At 34.9% G+C, this 16552-nt stretch overlaps 2 protein-coding genes across 2 annotated transcripts; both read left to right on the top strand.

Annotated features, from left to right (window-relative positions):
- Positions 1-6477: 6477 nt before the first annotated feature.
- Positions 6478-9557, top strand: LOC130749013 (nuclear pore complex protein NUP35). Its single transcript, XM_057602271.1, has 4 exons — positions 6478-6609; positions 7375-7986; positions 8646-8757; positions 9051-9557. Exons 2-4 carry the CDS (start codon positions 7409-7411, stop codon positions 9354-9356), a joined length of 996 nt encoding a protein of 331 aa, XP_057458254.1. The 5' UTR covers positions 6478-6609; positions 7375-7408; the 3' UTR covers positions 9357-9557.
- Positions 9558-10682: 1125 nt separating this feature from the next.
- LOC130747082 (probable inactive ATP-dependent zinc metalloprotease FTSHI 2, chloroplastic) lies at positions 10683-16473 on the top strand. The gene is made up of 11 exons (XM_057599902.1): positions 10683-12262; positions 12528-12700; positions 12956-13057; positions 13154-13318; positions 13482-13622; positions 14005-14163; positions 14678-14763; positions 15009-15087; positions 15505-15627; positions 15879-15935; positions 16040-16473. Exons 1-11 carry the CDS (start codon positions 10876-10878, stop codon positions 16223-16225), a joined length of 2658 nt encoding a protein of 885 aa, XP_057455885.1. The 5' UTR covers positions 10683-10875; the 3' UTR covers positions 16226-16473.
- The last annotated feature ends 79 nt before the right edge of the window (positions 16474-16552 follow it).

The following is a 16552-nucleotide window of genomic DNA, read 5'->3' as shown; positions in this document are numbered from 1 at the left end:
AATCATTTAAAGATTCTAAAAATAGCATATAACATAAACTTATGCAGAAAATTTTATCGGAAATGGCTGATAGATACCGTGGAAAATAGCACGACATATTTATCATAGATTTATATATTTTTTACTTCTAAAAATATTTAATTAGAACTCCACCATCTGAATTAGAAAAAGAAGATATTTATTTATAAATTCTTGGTAGCAATAATAATTAAAAGTTCTTTCCGGTCAAAACTGGAAGAAATTTTAAAAAGTGAAAATTAATAAGATTAGAATATTATATAATAATATAATAATATTTAAAAATCAAAATAATTATTCCTAATTTTTTATGCTAAAATAGTTACAAAACTATCAAATTTTAATTTTTAAGAAGTTTATTTGAAATTAATAAAAAAGTTAGTATTTAGGTTACCATAAATATTTTGCCAGCTGATTAATGTATCAATACATTCGTATACAAAAATATTTTATTAATATAATTTAATTGAAAAACTTTGTAACTTTCTTAATCTTTGTTCTCAAAGATGTGATTAATACATCATTTTATTCTTAAAAAAATATTTAGTATAAAAAATTCATATTTTTATATATATTTTATTTACTATGTAACTTATAGATATGTAGAACTAAATCCAATTCGTAAAATTTAAGAGGAAAAGATAATGAGCTAAAGCCAATCTAACTGAATCATGATAAATGCACCAATTCTCTACATGGATATATTTTTAAGGGTTAAGGGCCATATTAGTCTATGTGTTTGTAAAAACGATCGATTTTGGTCCCTCAGTAAAAAAATCGTCAGTAACTGTAAAAAAAACCCCCACTAATCGTCATTTTTTTACTAAGGTACCAAAATTAAACACTTTTACAAACACAGGAACTAATATGACCCTTAACCCTATTCTTAATGAACTGAGATATATTATATTAATTTTCTGATACATAGGAATAATGAAAAGGCATGTTTTAGCCTCTAAATATAAATGATTGACAAAGCAGCACCTTAACCAAATACTACATAGTATTCTTTGTATGTTTTGTCATCCTTCTTTATCATGTTTCAAAAACTGGTAGATAGAGAATGCTTCCCTTCGGATAGAAAGATGTTTCTTTTTATTGAAGTCACCAACCTCTACATATTCATGTTTTCTTTAAAGCAAGAGAACTCTTAAAATTTCTTTCTCAAGTTTATAAAAAACACTTAAAGAAAGCCTTAACAAAAAACATGCATCATTGAAGATTAATGCATTAAAATAGAGATGACAATGCTTCATTTTTTAACATTTTTTTTCTAGTTCATTTTCTTTATCCAAAATTATTTCTCCCTATGACTGCAAATGTTCAAAAGCTCTTCCTTCCTTCTACTATTTCGTTGAAGAAATCATCGAGTTTCTTTGATGTAGTTTCAAAGCAGCTCTTCACGTTATCAAATCATGTCAAACCTGTCCAAGCTGTGCGCATTACCTAGGGAAAATAGAAGTATTAAATGCAAATAAAAATCTAATTACATTCAGCCAAAGAAACATCATGGAGCTATGCACAATTTTTAAGTAAAATACAATTACAGTCCTCTCCTCCCTTTTCTATCTTCTCTAGTCAAATAATTTTTTCCTGTTTAATGGTTCATCCAAGTGAAAATCTAATTACATTCACTATCATGTACCTCTCTTTCCCACTTCCCTGATGAGTTATGACCCTAATTCCCATCTTCTAGAGCAACTATCATAATTTCTACTATTATTATTAAAATTTTAAAAACAAATGATCAACAATAATTATTAGCAAAGCCTTGACTAATTAATCTCCTATATTACCAATGCTTGGCCCTTTTAAAACTTCCAATTTTTTTTAAAAAAAATCAATATGTTCAACAATAGTCTCGAAGAATTGAAAGGTCAGGTACAAAAGGTATAGTGCATCGTGAAATTAGATAAATTAAGTTTTAAATGAGATTTTGAAAAAGAGAGAGATAAATTGGGTTTTAAATAATGATTTGAAAAGAGTAATTTACATTTAGTTTTAATTGGTGAATCAAGGAGGTGGTTTCTAAAAGGAAGATAATAATAATTTAATTTGTTTTTAAGAAAAATATGATTGGTTCATATTTTGGTAGTGGGAGACAAATTTGAATTAGTCATTAATAGTAGATTTTTTTAGTGCATAAAATAATTCAAAACTAAAATAAATTAGATGAGCTATTACTTGCTTACCCTAAAATTACAATTTTCAAGTGAGCCACTCTCAAGTTTTCATAAGTAGAAATAATATTTTATTTTTGATATATTTTAATCTTGGAAAATAGGCTGAAAGGTACTCCATTGCTTGCCAAGTGTCAAAAGTTTCCTTCTTATAGGTTCTCTTTTATATTGTATTTAGATTTAGATTGCTTCTATATATATTCTCTTAAAATCATTTAAAAGGTCTAAAAATGGCATAAACTTATGTAGACAATTTTATCGAAAATGACTGATAGATACCGTGGAAAATAGTACGACATATTTATCATAGTTTTATATATTTTTACTTCTAAACATATTTAATTATAACTTCACAATCTGAATTAGCAAAAGGAGATATTTCCTTATAAATTCTTGACAGCAATAATAATAATTAAAATTTCTTTCTGGTCAAAATAGGAACATTCTTGAAAATAAACAATTTAATCTTTCAACATTTCAAATTCATAAATTCGACTACTCAATTAAAAACATCTACTACCCATTAATAACTTCAATAAGCCCCTAAAAATAAGTATAGTCTATATTATGTTAACATTTTCTATTCTCTATATGACATACTTTTAAGGAGTCATACCCATAGAAAGGTACAAAAAGTTTATTAGGATAAAAATATTTCTTTTAATAGCTTGCCGAATTGCATGATCTCTACCTCCAACAGAAAAGTTCTCATATTTTAAAAGCTCTATAATTCAAGATCATCTTCTCTTTCAATGGTAATAGCACCTAAAAGTTCTTGAGTTATTTATAGGAGAATGCTATAAGAGGGGGTGGCAAAATTAACCAATCAAATATAATAGGTGAATTAATGCCTCTGGATTATGGAAATACAAAATTATCCAAAAAAAATTGAATACAAAAAATTAAATACGTTTTGGAATATAAAGAATTAATGCCTCTGGAATTTTTTTTCAAGGCAACTGTGCACATGAAACATTACAAAATGATAAGCTATTTATTTCTCCTTTTTTTAACTGGTCGGATTGGGAGGCAATATTTTTGTATTTGTTTTTCAACAATAGGAAATTAGAAGATAGGGAGGTAGTCAAGGGAATGGAAGTAAAAACAAAAAAGAATCAAAAAGGAATTTATGAGGTTTAAAAGAGCACTCACAATGCCTAAATATGATTGACTATTGATGAAGTGGTTTTAATTATAGATAAATACATGGTTGAAAATAATCAACTGAAAAAATATGATTGGCCAACAAAATATTAGTGGGATTCCAATTTGAATTAGTCATTAATAGTTGTTTTTTTAGTGCATAAAATAAATTAAAATTAAAATAAATTAGGTGAGCTATTACTTGCTTACCCTTAACTAAAATTACGTACAATTATCAAGTGAGTCACTTTCAAGTACAATACAAATAAGAACACAACTTCAGGCAAATAGGTAACGTGTCATGAGATAAAAATGACTTTCATTATTATTCATTCAAATAAAAAAAAACTTATCATATAAAAAAAACTCATCACTCAATGAAAAAAGAAATAAAAAAGGCTCTTATTAAACATAGGTTTATTCTTAATTCCATCACTCTTATTTTGATCATTTGGGTTGTCCTTAGCAGCATTTGCAGGATTGACTATTTCTTGCCTTCAGATTTCGCAATTATATAGTAGAATTGGGATGGAAGTAAGATGCTAGATGAGCTTGAGAATATCAAAAGTGGGTATTTATTATGCTTTGTCTTTCCAATGATGAATACATTCAATTTTTTAGTCTATTACTTTTAAATGTGCCACATAAATTCAAGTTGAAGGATACATTGAATTTCATTGGCTAGTTTAATTTCATTTGAATCTGATACATTGAATTAAGTAGAAAATGGAACTTTTTTTTTAAACATTCAAATAGGACTTAATCACATTTAAATTTGGTTGGGCATCATTGAGGTGGTTTTTTTTTAGTCAAAATAATAGTTTAAATTGTTTTTCAGAAAAAATTTGATTGGTCAACAAATGGGTAGTGGGAATCAAATTTTAGGTAGTCATTAATAGGAGCCATTAAATTGATTAAAATAATTCAAAATATAAATAAATAAGATGGCTTATTACCTGGCTACCCTCAACTTAATTCCAATTATCAAAAGTACCACTTTGAAGTTTCCATAAGTAGAAATAAGTTTTTCTTTTTGATTTATTTAATTCTTGAGAAAATAGGTGAAAGGTGCCCCAGTGCTTGACATGTGTCAAAAGTTTCCTTCTTATAGGTTCTCTTTTATATTGTATTTAGATTGGGCAGTGTCGGCCACTGTCAAAGACAATGAGGTTTAACGAGTTGAAAGTGTTTTATGTTGGCACATATGGAATTTTTAAGAAAGCCTTTACATGAGAATATGAGCCTTTCTCTTTCTTTTCATCCCCCGATATAGTATTCAAACTTAACAATTTCTGATATGTGATTTCTCTTTTTTAACTTCTCTTTTAATGCTGAGGCTTGACTGGTTGAGTCATCAGGAGAAGAAAGGTAGCGCAGCTACGAGAACCTCTGAACCAGCGTGGACTCCTCCCCCTGCAGGATCAATGAAAATGAATTTTGATGCAGGCTGGGCTGGCGCTACGGGCATGGGGCTTGGCCTTGTTGTTCGAGACAGCCTGGGTGCGTTTCAAGTGGCTGCAACTCGATCACTACCAGGAAGTTAGAATGGACCCGCTGATGGCTGAAGCAGTTGGTTTAAGATGGGCTCTGAACTTAGCAACTAATTGGAACCTTGACAGCTTGGTAGTCTCCTCTGATTGTCAGCAACTGGTGAAGGCTTTCCATAGTCCCATTGAGTATCCCTCTTTGAAAAACATTCTTTTGGATTGTTTACAGTTAATAGATAGCTTTAGTTCTTTCTCTCTGTTGTTTGAGTATAGACAAACAAATAGAGCTGCGCATGCTTTAGCTGTTGAAAGTCATTTGTACAAAGATTGCGTATGGTGGGGTAATCCTCCTGTGGGAGTTCTATTACACCTGGCAGCAGATTTTCCTAACTAATGAAAGTAGCATTTTGAGTTCAACAAAAAAAAAACTTTTCTTTTAATGTGGTTTAAAGGAATTAGTTTTTATATGCTAAAAGAAATTACTTGTACTTCTTCAAAAATTAACTAAATCATCTTCAACCTATCTCCTTTAATAACATTGGATGATGGAGCCACTCTGAACAATTCCTCTACGAGTGCAACCTGGTTTTAAATTGTTCTCCCAATAACAGGTCACCCATCAATCTTCGGGCCAAGATGCAATGTAGCATCTTGCAGAGTAATAGTGAATTCACCAAATGATATATGGAACATGTGAGTCTCTAGCCTCCACTGCTCCACAAGAGCTGATATCAAGTGATGGTATGGGGAAACATCTTCAACTAAAGCGACCTCATATAATCCAACATCTTGGAGGAGCTCTACGATTTGTATAAAAACACTATTTATAAGTTTCCGTGTTCGAGAATCACGACATCGTCTCATCTTCAAAGTTCTATCTGTTTCTTTGTTCCAAAATGTTAAAAACATGCTTGGATCGAAGATACGTTTGTTATGGATTACTTGGATCGAGATTGATCACTGTTTACTCAGCCATTTACAATACATTAGAAAAAACATAGTCAATATATTAATATAACAATCATAAATAAACTAGATAGAGAACGAAAATTAAAAAATTACAAGTAAGCTCAACAAAATATTTAAGAGAGTGTTAGAACTTGAGAGAGATTGAAGGTGAAAGTGAGAGTGAAGGATGTGAAATTTTGAGATGAGTTGCATATATATAAGGGTTTGAGACCATCCCGAATAGCTTGACAATTTACTTAGTCAAAGTGAATTAAGCAATTCGCCTGAGTGAAACCGACTTCATTAATTCACTCTGGTCAACTCAAATTCTTCACTACCACTCTACCACCTAATCTGATGCACCTCGTGACTCGTTTGGACCATTAATTCACTTGCGCCGTGCGAATTCCACCTTGCCACTATCACCTGACATCACACAAAACCTAACCTCAGGAACATGCTCGCAGAGATTCTTACAATTCGCACCAAGCCAAGCGAATTACCCTCTCCAGCCACATCACTATCCCATGTCTACAAATTCACCCTAGCCAGTAATTTATATTTTGTTAACTATTTTTGGTAATAATTTTATTTTTTTGCATTATTAAAAAAGCAACGCCATGGTTTTCAACGGGTAAAAATGAGAGGGGTAAAGGGAATTAGGGTTTAGAAAAATGAAATTGTTTAATACAAATACAAATAAATAAGTAAGAGATGGTGCATTTGCTTACTAGCGTTTTGGTTTCGGAGGGAAATTTCCAAAACTCCAAAATATCTGAATTTCCTCCGATCCATCCCACCACCGCCACCGCCACCGCCACCACCACCGCCAGGTTCTCTCTCTCTCTCTCTCTATTCTATCAGAACAGCATGCTGCACCCTAAGCAAGATTATCACAATCGTTTTTCGCTAAGAAAGCCCTAACTACAACGAAGTAGCTCATTGATTCAATTATTTGTTCCTATGTGTGATTTTCAGTGTTATTGCGATTTCGATTCGATGCTTCTAGCTGTTTACATCTCACAGCTCGACCTAGCTTGCTTGTATCGATCTTCTTCGTTTTCGATTTTTGGCTGCAGCGTATTCAATACTATGAATTCTCTGTAAATTTCGGATTGGTGTTTGTTGATGAATTAGTAGCACAATTTCACAGGCATGGATGCGTTGTTGTGATTATTTTTTCATATTTTTTAATTGGTAGGTTACAGGACAAAATGAAATGAAATTGAATTAGCAGTTAAATTTTCCAGGCTGTTGTTCTATAATATTGTGAAAAATTCTTGGTAGGTTACTGGAGAAAATGGAATAGAATTGAATTAGTAGTTAAATTTCCCCGGATATTCTATAATATTGTCAAAATTTCTTAGTAGGTTACTGGAGAAAATGAAATTGAGTTGAATTAGTAGTTAAATTTCCCTGGATGTTCTATAATATTGTAAAATTCAGCTTGTGGAAGGTTGAATAACTTTGTAGTTTGTAGTCTAATGAACTTAGCTTCATGTTAAATCTGTTTATTGTTCAATCCTGAGGGATTCAATTCTTTCAGTGAATTTGGTTTTAATGCATGTGTTATTGTGTTATGTTGGCTTGTTTTGCAGATATTAACTATTTTTCACTTAAGTAGATAACATAATGAGTACCACAGTGCAAAGAACTCCAAGAAGTGGTAGACAGTCATTATTTTTCCAGGATTTAGCTTCACCCATTTCTACACGGAGGGGAAAGTTTTCTAGTCCTGGCCAGGCGGCTTCAGCGTCTGCTCTATGGCGTGAAAACTATGGTAGTTCGGACCTTCCTCCGCCTCCTGTTTTCACCTTGGAGGACAGATCAGACCTTTCTCCCGAGTCGGGCATATTGGATTATCAGTTATCCCCTGAGCCCAAGTCAGACCCTAGGACTCCAACGCAAACTTCAAATAGGGAATTTTCAACTCCGGGGAAAGGTAAATCTGAGGCCAGCACATCTTATGCTTTAAGGGGGTTGCAGCAGAATCAACAGAGCTCACCAGGTTTGAACTGGTGGTCACCTGCAACTGCAAAGAGTGGTGGTGAACAAGATGAGAAGGGAAGGAGTTCACCTGTTGAGGGTGTAGTTCAGCATGGCGCTTTGATAACTCTTCCTCCACCACTGGAAGTTGCTAGGCCAGAGGTCCAGAGAAATTCCTTGCCAGCTGGGAATCTCAATGAGGAAGAATGGGTAACTGTATATGGGTAATGTTTTAACTCTGCTTTAGCGCTTTAGTATTTATGTTTCCTCTATTGATGAGGAATAACTGTAATGTTTCCACTATAAATCTAATTATAAGCTTTTGTTCTTGAATTTCTGCACATTTTACAATGATATTGTTTTAAGGCTGTCTTCAATTCTTATGTATTTCAAAATTTTACATAATTATGATTTCAGTCTTAATGCTGTATTTAATGGTTAACTCAATTAGAATTTGAGTGCTGATTGAGTTTGTATATTTTTTGGGAGAGGAAAATAGTTTTTTTTTTAACTTATGTCATCTTTAGCGTTTGCATATTATCATCTTCTATGGATTATATAAATTATTTTTTCAAGCTTTATGACACAATTTTCATAACAAAATACAAACACTTAATAACTACTAAGCAGTAATTTGTTAGTTTAGAAGTTTTCTAATTGCCTAAATATGATGTCTATTGCGGGAGTTTCCGAAGTGCAGTTTTTCTTTTGTGATGAATATATTTTTAGCTTGGAGAATATGCTCTTGAATATCTTTCATTGGACCTATTGAACCTTTTGCTGTTGTGTTTGAGATGTGAAATTGAAATTAATAAGCTAAAGATGTAGACTTTCTATTTCGTTTACTCTTATGCATGCTTTTGAAAGTGCTTTTTCTGTGCAGATTTTCTCCATGTGAAACTAATTTGGTTTTAAGGGAGTTTGAAAAATGTGGCCAAGTTTTGAAACATGTTGCTGGTCCTAGAGATGCTAACTGGATGCATATTTTATATCAGGTTTGCAATCTTTCTCTTGCCTGAACTTAATGATTACAGTTTTCTTTATAAAGCTAATTGGATGTTGTATGCTAATCCAAGATCATCCATACATGCTGTTTAGAGTTTAAACATTGCTATCATAGTCTTCTTATCAATATGTAAGGATATGGTTCCAGATGCTTTTGTTTTTTTGAAAACTACCTATAGTTTCCTTGAAAACTGAAAGTGGTTTGTTAGTTTCTGTTTGTCAACTAACTTAGTGCCTGCCTATATATACCACTTAGCGCTTAATAAATTTCTTGCTGATGCAGAATCGATCTGATGCTCAAAAAGCTCTTAACAAGAATGGAATGCTAATTAACGGAGTCCTAATTGTTGGTGTGAAACCCTTGGACCCCATGCAACGTCAAGCTTTGAATGAAAGGCTTAACAATCAGGGATTTATGCCCTTACCTCTACCTTCTGGTAGAAATGCAGAAGCGAGCACATCAAAAGCTCCTTCTAGACCATATTATCTGCAGAATGGCAACTCAACTGCAAGGCAGAATGGAGGTACTATTGCTTCCCCAACAAAATCATTGGTGTCCAAGATCATGGACTTGATGTTTGGAGTCTAGAGTACCTGTTCTGGTGAATCAAACTATATCATTTTATTGTGTTGTAAGCAATGATTTTACTCTTTCAGCTATTCATATACCCTGAAGAGGTTCGGCTCGTCTTGTTTATTGAATTTGAGTTGGAATGCTTACTATTTGGATCTCAGTTGTCACAATTTATGGCATCTTAACATTTGCAAACTTATGGATGATTTTTGTGTACATGTAGAGAAGGAGCTTTCTCTCCCAGGTTTTCTCATTCTAGCGATAATTTTGTTTCCGTGAATTAAAACTAATTAGCGAGGCTTATATAGAAGTTCACGATTAATTCAAAGAACCAGTGACCTCGTATAGCGTGTATATATGGTGCACTGTCTTGTGAAAATGGATATTAATCCATTATCAACTTGTTCAATAAACTCCCTCTAAGTGTGTTATTTCACTTATTTGAATTACCTCTTTTGGGGTAAATTGCATGCCTAATTTCAATGTCAGTTCAGTTGCCTTAGATTTTCTTACATACAAAGAAGCATGATACAATTGCTAGACTTGGAGAGGGGTGATATTGAATGGGTCTAGATTGGTTGACTTTCAGTCATTGTAGTCAGGAAACATCCTTCTACAATCCACAGCTAAACACAAATCACAACATGTTTTCATATTAAAAGACACGAAGCTTCTTGATCCAGTGATTATGCGGAAACAAGTTGACTTTTAGAGAAGTCCATATATTTTCTAAAGTTTCATGCGATTTCAATGCTATCAGTATAGCTAAGGATGCACATGAGTTGGTTTGGATTTGTTTCTGACTAAAGCAGAATCCGAACCAATCAAAAGTGTTTGGGTTAGTTTGGATTGGATTCCACATTTTTTTACTTTGAAACCTGATCCGAACCAAACTAAATCCAATGATGCTCAGGTCAGATCAGATGAATTATCGAATCTCTATTAAAATAATATTAATTTTGATTATAAAAAATGGGAAAAAATATTAAAAAGTAGCAAAAATTAATACAACATAGAATTAAGTGAATCAAACACAAATATTGAGGTGAATCAACCAACATGTTACTAATTTCTTCTACTGATTCTAACAAAACTTTAATAGTTATATATTCTCGGGTTCATGGTTTGGTTCAGAATTCATTTTCTCGAACCCAAAATCCAAACCGAACTCATCACATGTCCCCATTTAGAATCCAGTACAATCTTGAGGTTCAATCCGATCCTTTTATTTCGGCTTCGGATCAATTTAGGTTGGACGGGTTGATCGGATAGATCCGACAATCCTAAGTATACCTTTAGTAATGTACCATGAGTTCAACCCAAATAAAAAAGAAAGAAAGAAAACAACAACTGACTTATCCGAAGCTGGGGTAGCACTCCTTCACTTCAACTTCAACTTCAACTTGGAGATTGTCATTGATGAGCTTCAACCTCCTCTGAAAATGGCTTTATTCTCTGATTCATCAACTCAACCAATGCCAATGGCTGCTACACTCACCACCATCACCACATTCACAATGCACTAACCATTCCCATGGCTTCCCATTGCTTCCTTCGTTCTCTTCCTTCCTCTTCCTCTTCATCTTCTCCATCTCCATTCCCCAAATCCAAAAGATTCCCCAAACCTTCTTACCTCCCTTCAATCTCCTCACGAATTCAACCCCCAGAACCCGACAGCAATGAAGACAACAACTCAAAACCCCCCAAAAACAACAACAACCACTTCAATCTCCTCAACCTCTCCGTAACCCTCACTGTAATCTCCGCCTCCCTCCCACAACCCTCTTCCGCCGCCACCGCCACCGTCAAGGGAAAAAAACGGGCACCCAGAAAACCATCCACCAAAAAGGTTGAAGCTATATCGCCGGAGGAGCTCAAGTCATGGACCCAGGGACTACCCCTTGTCTCCGAGCGTCTTCCTTACAGCGAAGTTCTGGAGCTGAAAAAGTCCGGGAAGCTCAAGCACGTGATCAAGCCCGGTTCTGCAAAGTTGAGGCAACGGGCGGAGGCGGTTCTGGTGGTTTTGGATGATTCTAGAGTGATGAGGACAGTGTTGCCTTCAGTTCAGGGTGATTCCAAGTTCTGGGGTTGTTGGGATGAGTTGAAGGTTGATTCTTTGTGTGTGAATACGTTTACGCCGCCGATTAAGGGTCCGGAGTTGCCACTTCCTCTGTTGTCGAGGATTTGGGTGCCCCCTGTGGTGAGGGACTTTTTTATTTCACTTGGTGAGACGAAGCCGAAGAAGAAGGAGTCCAAGAAGCTTTTGGAGTTGAGGCAGACTAGGATGGAGCTGAGGAGGCAGAAGGATGATGAAATGAGGAGGTTGAAGGAGGAGAATGATATGATGGAGAGGACAATGAGGATTCAGAAGAAGGAGGAGGAGAGGAGGAGGAAGAAGCAGATAAGGAAGAAGAGGCAGCAGGAGTCGTTGATTGAGGCTAGAGAGAATTACGTGAGGATGGCTGATCTTTGGTCTGATTTGGCTACCAATCCGAATGTGGCGAATGCGCTTGGGATTCTTTTTTTCTATATTTTTTATAGGACTGTGGTGCTTAGTTATAGGAAGCAGAAGAAGGATTACGAGGACAGGCTCAAGATTGAGAAAGCAGAAGCTGAGGAGAAGAGGAAGCTGAGGCAGTTGGAGAATGAGATGGGGGGGATTGAAGGCGAGGATGATGATGAGAGTGAGCCAGGGAAAGGGGAGGAGAATCCTTATTTGAAAATGGCTAAGCAGTTTATGAGATCAGGGGCGCGTGTTCGAAGAGCACAAAACAAGACGCTTCCCCAGTATCTAGAGAGAGGTGTGGATGTCAAGTTTACTGATGTTGCCGGGCTGGGGAAAATACGGCTTGAACTTGAGGAGATTGTCAAGTTCTTTACTCATGGAGACATGTACCGAAGGAGAGGAGTGAAAATACCAGGTCTCATTAACCTAAACATTGAAAAGCATTTAATAGTATAATTTGAATTGTCTTAGCATTAGGGGATACTTTATTTCTGAAATTTTAAAGGACAAATTACTTTACTATCTCTGGCATTTTGGCAATATTATGCTTGTAGAAATATTTGATTATCTTCTTGTAGTTACAATGTTTTTCATTTATTTAATAAAGATTGGAAGAACACATTCAATTTTGCAGTGCTTTGCACTTGACTAACTGAAGGTGAAATTGGTCACTTAATCAGGTGGCATACTTCTTTGTGGCCCACCTGGAGTGGGAAAGACATTGTTGGCAAAAGCAGTGGCGGGTGAGGCAGGGGTTAACTTCTTCTCTATTTCTGCTTCACAGTTTGTTGAAATATATGTCGGTGTTGGTGCTTCTCGTGTTCGAGCACTTTACCAAGAAGCCAAGGAAAATGTATGTGATATTTTTAGCCTTTCCATTTAACTCTTACAATTTTTCTTATTTGTTTAACTTCAAATTATTAGAGTTTGGTTCTTGGGACCTATTTCCACTAATAACCTTTTGTCAATCCTCATTTTGTTTGCTTCAAACTGACAACAGTCCTTTATTGTCAGTCATACTACATTTTATTGTCATCACTTGAAATTTTCCTACTTGTCCAGCTCAATATTTGCATCCAATTGGTTAACAATTCATATATATTTCCAGGCTCCATCTGTTGTCTTCATTGATGAGCTGGATGCTGTAGGAAGGGAGCGAGGCTTGATTAAAGGTTCAGGTGGGCAGGAACGTGATGCTACTCTTAATCAGGTTAAGCATGGCACTACTGAACTTTCTGATTACCATTTATAAATAAACTAGTGTCCGTATTTTGGTTGATGTTTCCTATTTTACTGAATGCTCCAGCTCCTGGTGTGCTTAGATGGATTCGAAGGAAGGGGGGAGGTGATCACTATTGCATCCACAAACCGACCAGACATTCTGGATCCAGCACTTGTGAGACCTGGCCGGTTTGATCGGAAAATATTTATTCCCAAACCTGGGCTCATTGGCCGGATAGAAATTCTGAAGGTCGCAGCTCCTCTACTGTATTTAACCCGTCTGCTAGCATTCAGGATTTCTTTTAAATATAAAATATATATTTGCATCGCAAGACTTTTTCTCCCCAAAGTATTAGTCATAGTGCATCTGGGACAAACTGCGCCTTAATACATAGTTTGCCATACTCTGATAGGTCCATGCTCGTAAAAAGCCAATTGCGGGAGATGTGGACTATATGGCTGTCGCTAGCATGACTGATGGAATGGTTGGTGCAGAGCTAGCCAACATAGTTGAGGTTGCTGCTATCAACATGATGCGGGACACAAGGACTGAGGTAATGCCTCCATTATACAGCAAGTTTGTCTTTGCCAAATAGTTATTGTTCAGGTATTTCCTTATTGGCAATCAATATGCGTTTAGTTATTCCTGTATAGCACATCATATCCAATCTCCTTATCAATTTCTAAAAACAAGCTTTCAAATAAAAGGGTTTTATCTTACTAGGAGGGCATGTTTTTATTGCATGAATTATTCATTGTTCTTTGCAATGCATAATGATTTTTCTATGCCTCCAAAATAAGAAGCCTCTTAATGTGGCATTAGAAAAGTTGCATGCATATACACAATGGGAAAGAGGTCCAAGGAGGAAGTAATAGAAAAGGGATTTACTGGTTTCAATAGCTGCAGTTATTCATTTCTGCTTTTTGCTGCCACAGATTACTACAGACGACTTATTACAAGCTGCACAAATGGAAGAAAGAGGAATGTTAGATAGAAAGAATAGAAGCAGTGAGACATGGAAACAAGTAGCTATAAATGAAGCTGCAATGGCTGTTGTGGCTGTGAACTTCCCTGATCTTAAAAACATTGAGTTTGTATGGACATTACTTTCTATCTTTTTTTTTTCTTGGTTAGGCATATTTCAGCTAATTTTTTTCCTCATTTGTAGAAGTACTTCAAAAATCCTTTTCTTTTTAATAGTTATCGCAATGTCAGCATCTGCAAATCTCATCTGCATGCAATCTTTTCCTTCTGATTAATTCTGTGCATGTTAGAGGTCAAGGATTACCAAAAAGCTTATTACAAAAAAATATTATGGTTGAAGTCAATTTGTAAGAGATCAAGTTGAGGTGAAAATGAAGGAGCCAAGTACTACCTCTAATTGTCTTTTTCTGCCTTGTTTATTCCTATTTCTGTGATCATTATCCTTGTGCCATGCTGTTTGTGTTTGATAGTTTTGCATTTTGTTTTATATCTAATTGAGATTTCACTGTCATTGGATTTATTCCCATAAAAATGAACATTTGTCTTTGCATTGTCCTATTAATATTCATCATTTGATCGGTAAAGGAACGTGGTATTTAAGCTTTTTGTTGCTTTGTGTTGTAGGTCACAATTGCTCCTAGAGCTGGTAGGGAATTGGGTTATGTTCGGGTGAAGATGGATTCCGTCAAATTTAATGAAGGAATGCTCACGTACGAATTCTTTAACTCCCTTTTTAATAAATATATTTAGTGATTGGTGAATGTTCTCCAAATGAAATTCTTGTCTGTTTATTCCTAGCATCAGTGAATTATAATGTTTGCATTGCAAAGGCTTTATGTTGCCTGCATTATTCTTTTGATTCAAATTCTTACTTCTTGATCAAATTGCATCAGAAAACTATGTTTAGTACCTCACTTCCCATGTTTCTTCTCATTACTTTACTATGATTATGCAGTCGGCAATCCCTCCTAGATCATATTACTGTTCAACTAGCTCCCCGTGCTGCTGATGAAATTTGGTTTGGGAGTGATCAGGTAATAGAAGATTTTTACTTGCTTTCTACAAATTTTCTCTCTCTAGTTTTATTTGTAAAGCTGTAGGTAAATACAGTTGCTGAACATACAAATAACACAGTTAACAAAACTTATTACTAACATCAAGCATGTTTTAAGGTATTTGTTAACTAGCCTTGATTAATTGCAAGAAGTTGATCTTTCTAGGGACCTTTTTTTGTATATCATTAAGTGGGATTACAAACACTTCTGAAATCTTATTAGAGAAAAGAACACTTCTGAAATCTATTAGAGAAAAGAAGAAACATAAAACATAAACAACATCTGTGACATACATTTTGTGTATGGGTCCTTCTTGTTTCACATATCTGATTATGAATGTGGATTAGTTTAGACTGGTTATACTAAATATTTTAACTGGATTTGCAATTTTTTCAGTTGAGCACGATATGGGCTGAAACTGCAGACAATGCTAGGTCTGCAGCAAGGATATTTGTTCTTGGAGGGCTTTCTGATAAGCATCATGGAATGTCCAATTTCTGGGTGTCAGACCGAATTAATGTATGTGTTCTGTCTCAAGTTCTGTTTATTTGCAACTTTGGCATCAGTTACAATTGCAAGTACAATTTGGAACCAAGAGTTCCTTGCAATTCATCGTGAATAAACATTGTAAATAATGTAGGCCAATGGAAACTCTGCCTACAAATTTATCTTAAAATATCTTGATCATATCTTATAGTGGCATGAGAGAAACATAATAACACTTGAGAACATGTGGCAAACTGATTTTATGGTATTTCTTTGATTGTCAGGAAATTGATTCGGAAGCATTGCGGATTCTCAACTTGTGCTATGAACGTGCAAAAGAGGTAATGATGTTAATGGTCATGACTCTTGATTGAATTGAACGGTCACAAGTTCTGTTTTGAATGATTGAATATAAAAGTGACAAGCTTGTTTTGCTGCTTATCAGATCCTGCACCAAAATAGAACATTGATGGATGCGGTTGTGAATGAACTTGTTGAGAAGAAAAGCTTAACAAAACAAGAGTTCTTTCAGCTAGTAGAGTTGCATGCGTGCCTGCAACCAATGCCTCGTAGCATTCTTGACATTCGGGTTGACAAGCGTAGAGAATTTCAGGCATTGATTAGTAACTAATGGCAAGGAAACAGCTTTTAAGAGCCATTGTGTAAGGGGAAAATGCCCCACCAATTTTGTGAATTTTCTGCGATATGTATAATTTAGTGTACCTTATTCCTGTATTATATTCTTTACTAACATCCACACTATGTAGTATAAACATTTTTTTGGTCTCTACTCTTTAGCATTTGCTAACTGGGAAGGGGAGATTTGAACCCATTTTCCCTCTGGAGGAAAGCCAAAATAAAACCTTTGAGCATTTTCTACTTTTGGGCGCCATTCTTAGCTAGGGAAAATTTGTTAATGCTACACTATTACATACTTCCCCACTTTTAATTAAGACAA

This window comes from Lotus japonicus, chromosome 3, assembly GCF_012489685.1.
Source record: "Lotus japonicus ecotype B-129 chromosome 3, LjGifu_v1.2".
In the NCBI taxonomy this organism is placed as follows: Eukaryota; Viridiplantae; Streptophyta; class Magnoliopsida; order Fabales; family Fabaceae; genus Lotus; species Lotus japonicus.
Note: the sequence above shows the minus strand (reverse complement) of the source record. Positions and strands in the feature narration are given on the sequence as shown.

Excerpts from the sequence above, each read along its gene's own strand:
- LOC130749013 (XM_057602271.1), top strand. The coding sequence starts at position 7,409 with ATGAGTACCACAGTGCAAAGAACTCCAAGAAGTGGTAGACAGTCATTA. Across the intron at positions 7,987-8,645 it reads GAATGGGTAACTGTATATGG|ATTTTCTCCATGTGAAACTA; the intron begins GTAATGTTTTAA and ends TTTTCTGTGCAG. Across the intron at positions 8,758-9,050 it reads GGATGCATATTTTATATCAG|AATCGATCTGATGCTCAAAA; the intron begins GTTTGCAATCTT and ends TTGCTGATGCAG.
- LOC130747082 (XM_057599902.1), top strand. The coding sequence starts at position 10,876 with ATGGCTTCCCATTGCTTCCTTCGTTCTCTTCCTTCCTCTTCCTCTTCA. Across the intron at positions 14,164-14,677 it reads ATCTTAAAAACATTGAGTTT|GTCACAATTGCTCCTAGAGC; the intron begins GTATGGACATTA and ends TTTGTGTTGTAG. Across the intron at positions 15,936-16,039 it reads GCTATGAACGTGCAAAAGAG|ATCCTGCACCAAAATAGAAC; the intron begins GTAATGATGTTA and ends GCTGCTTATCAG.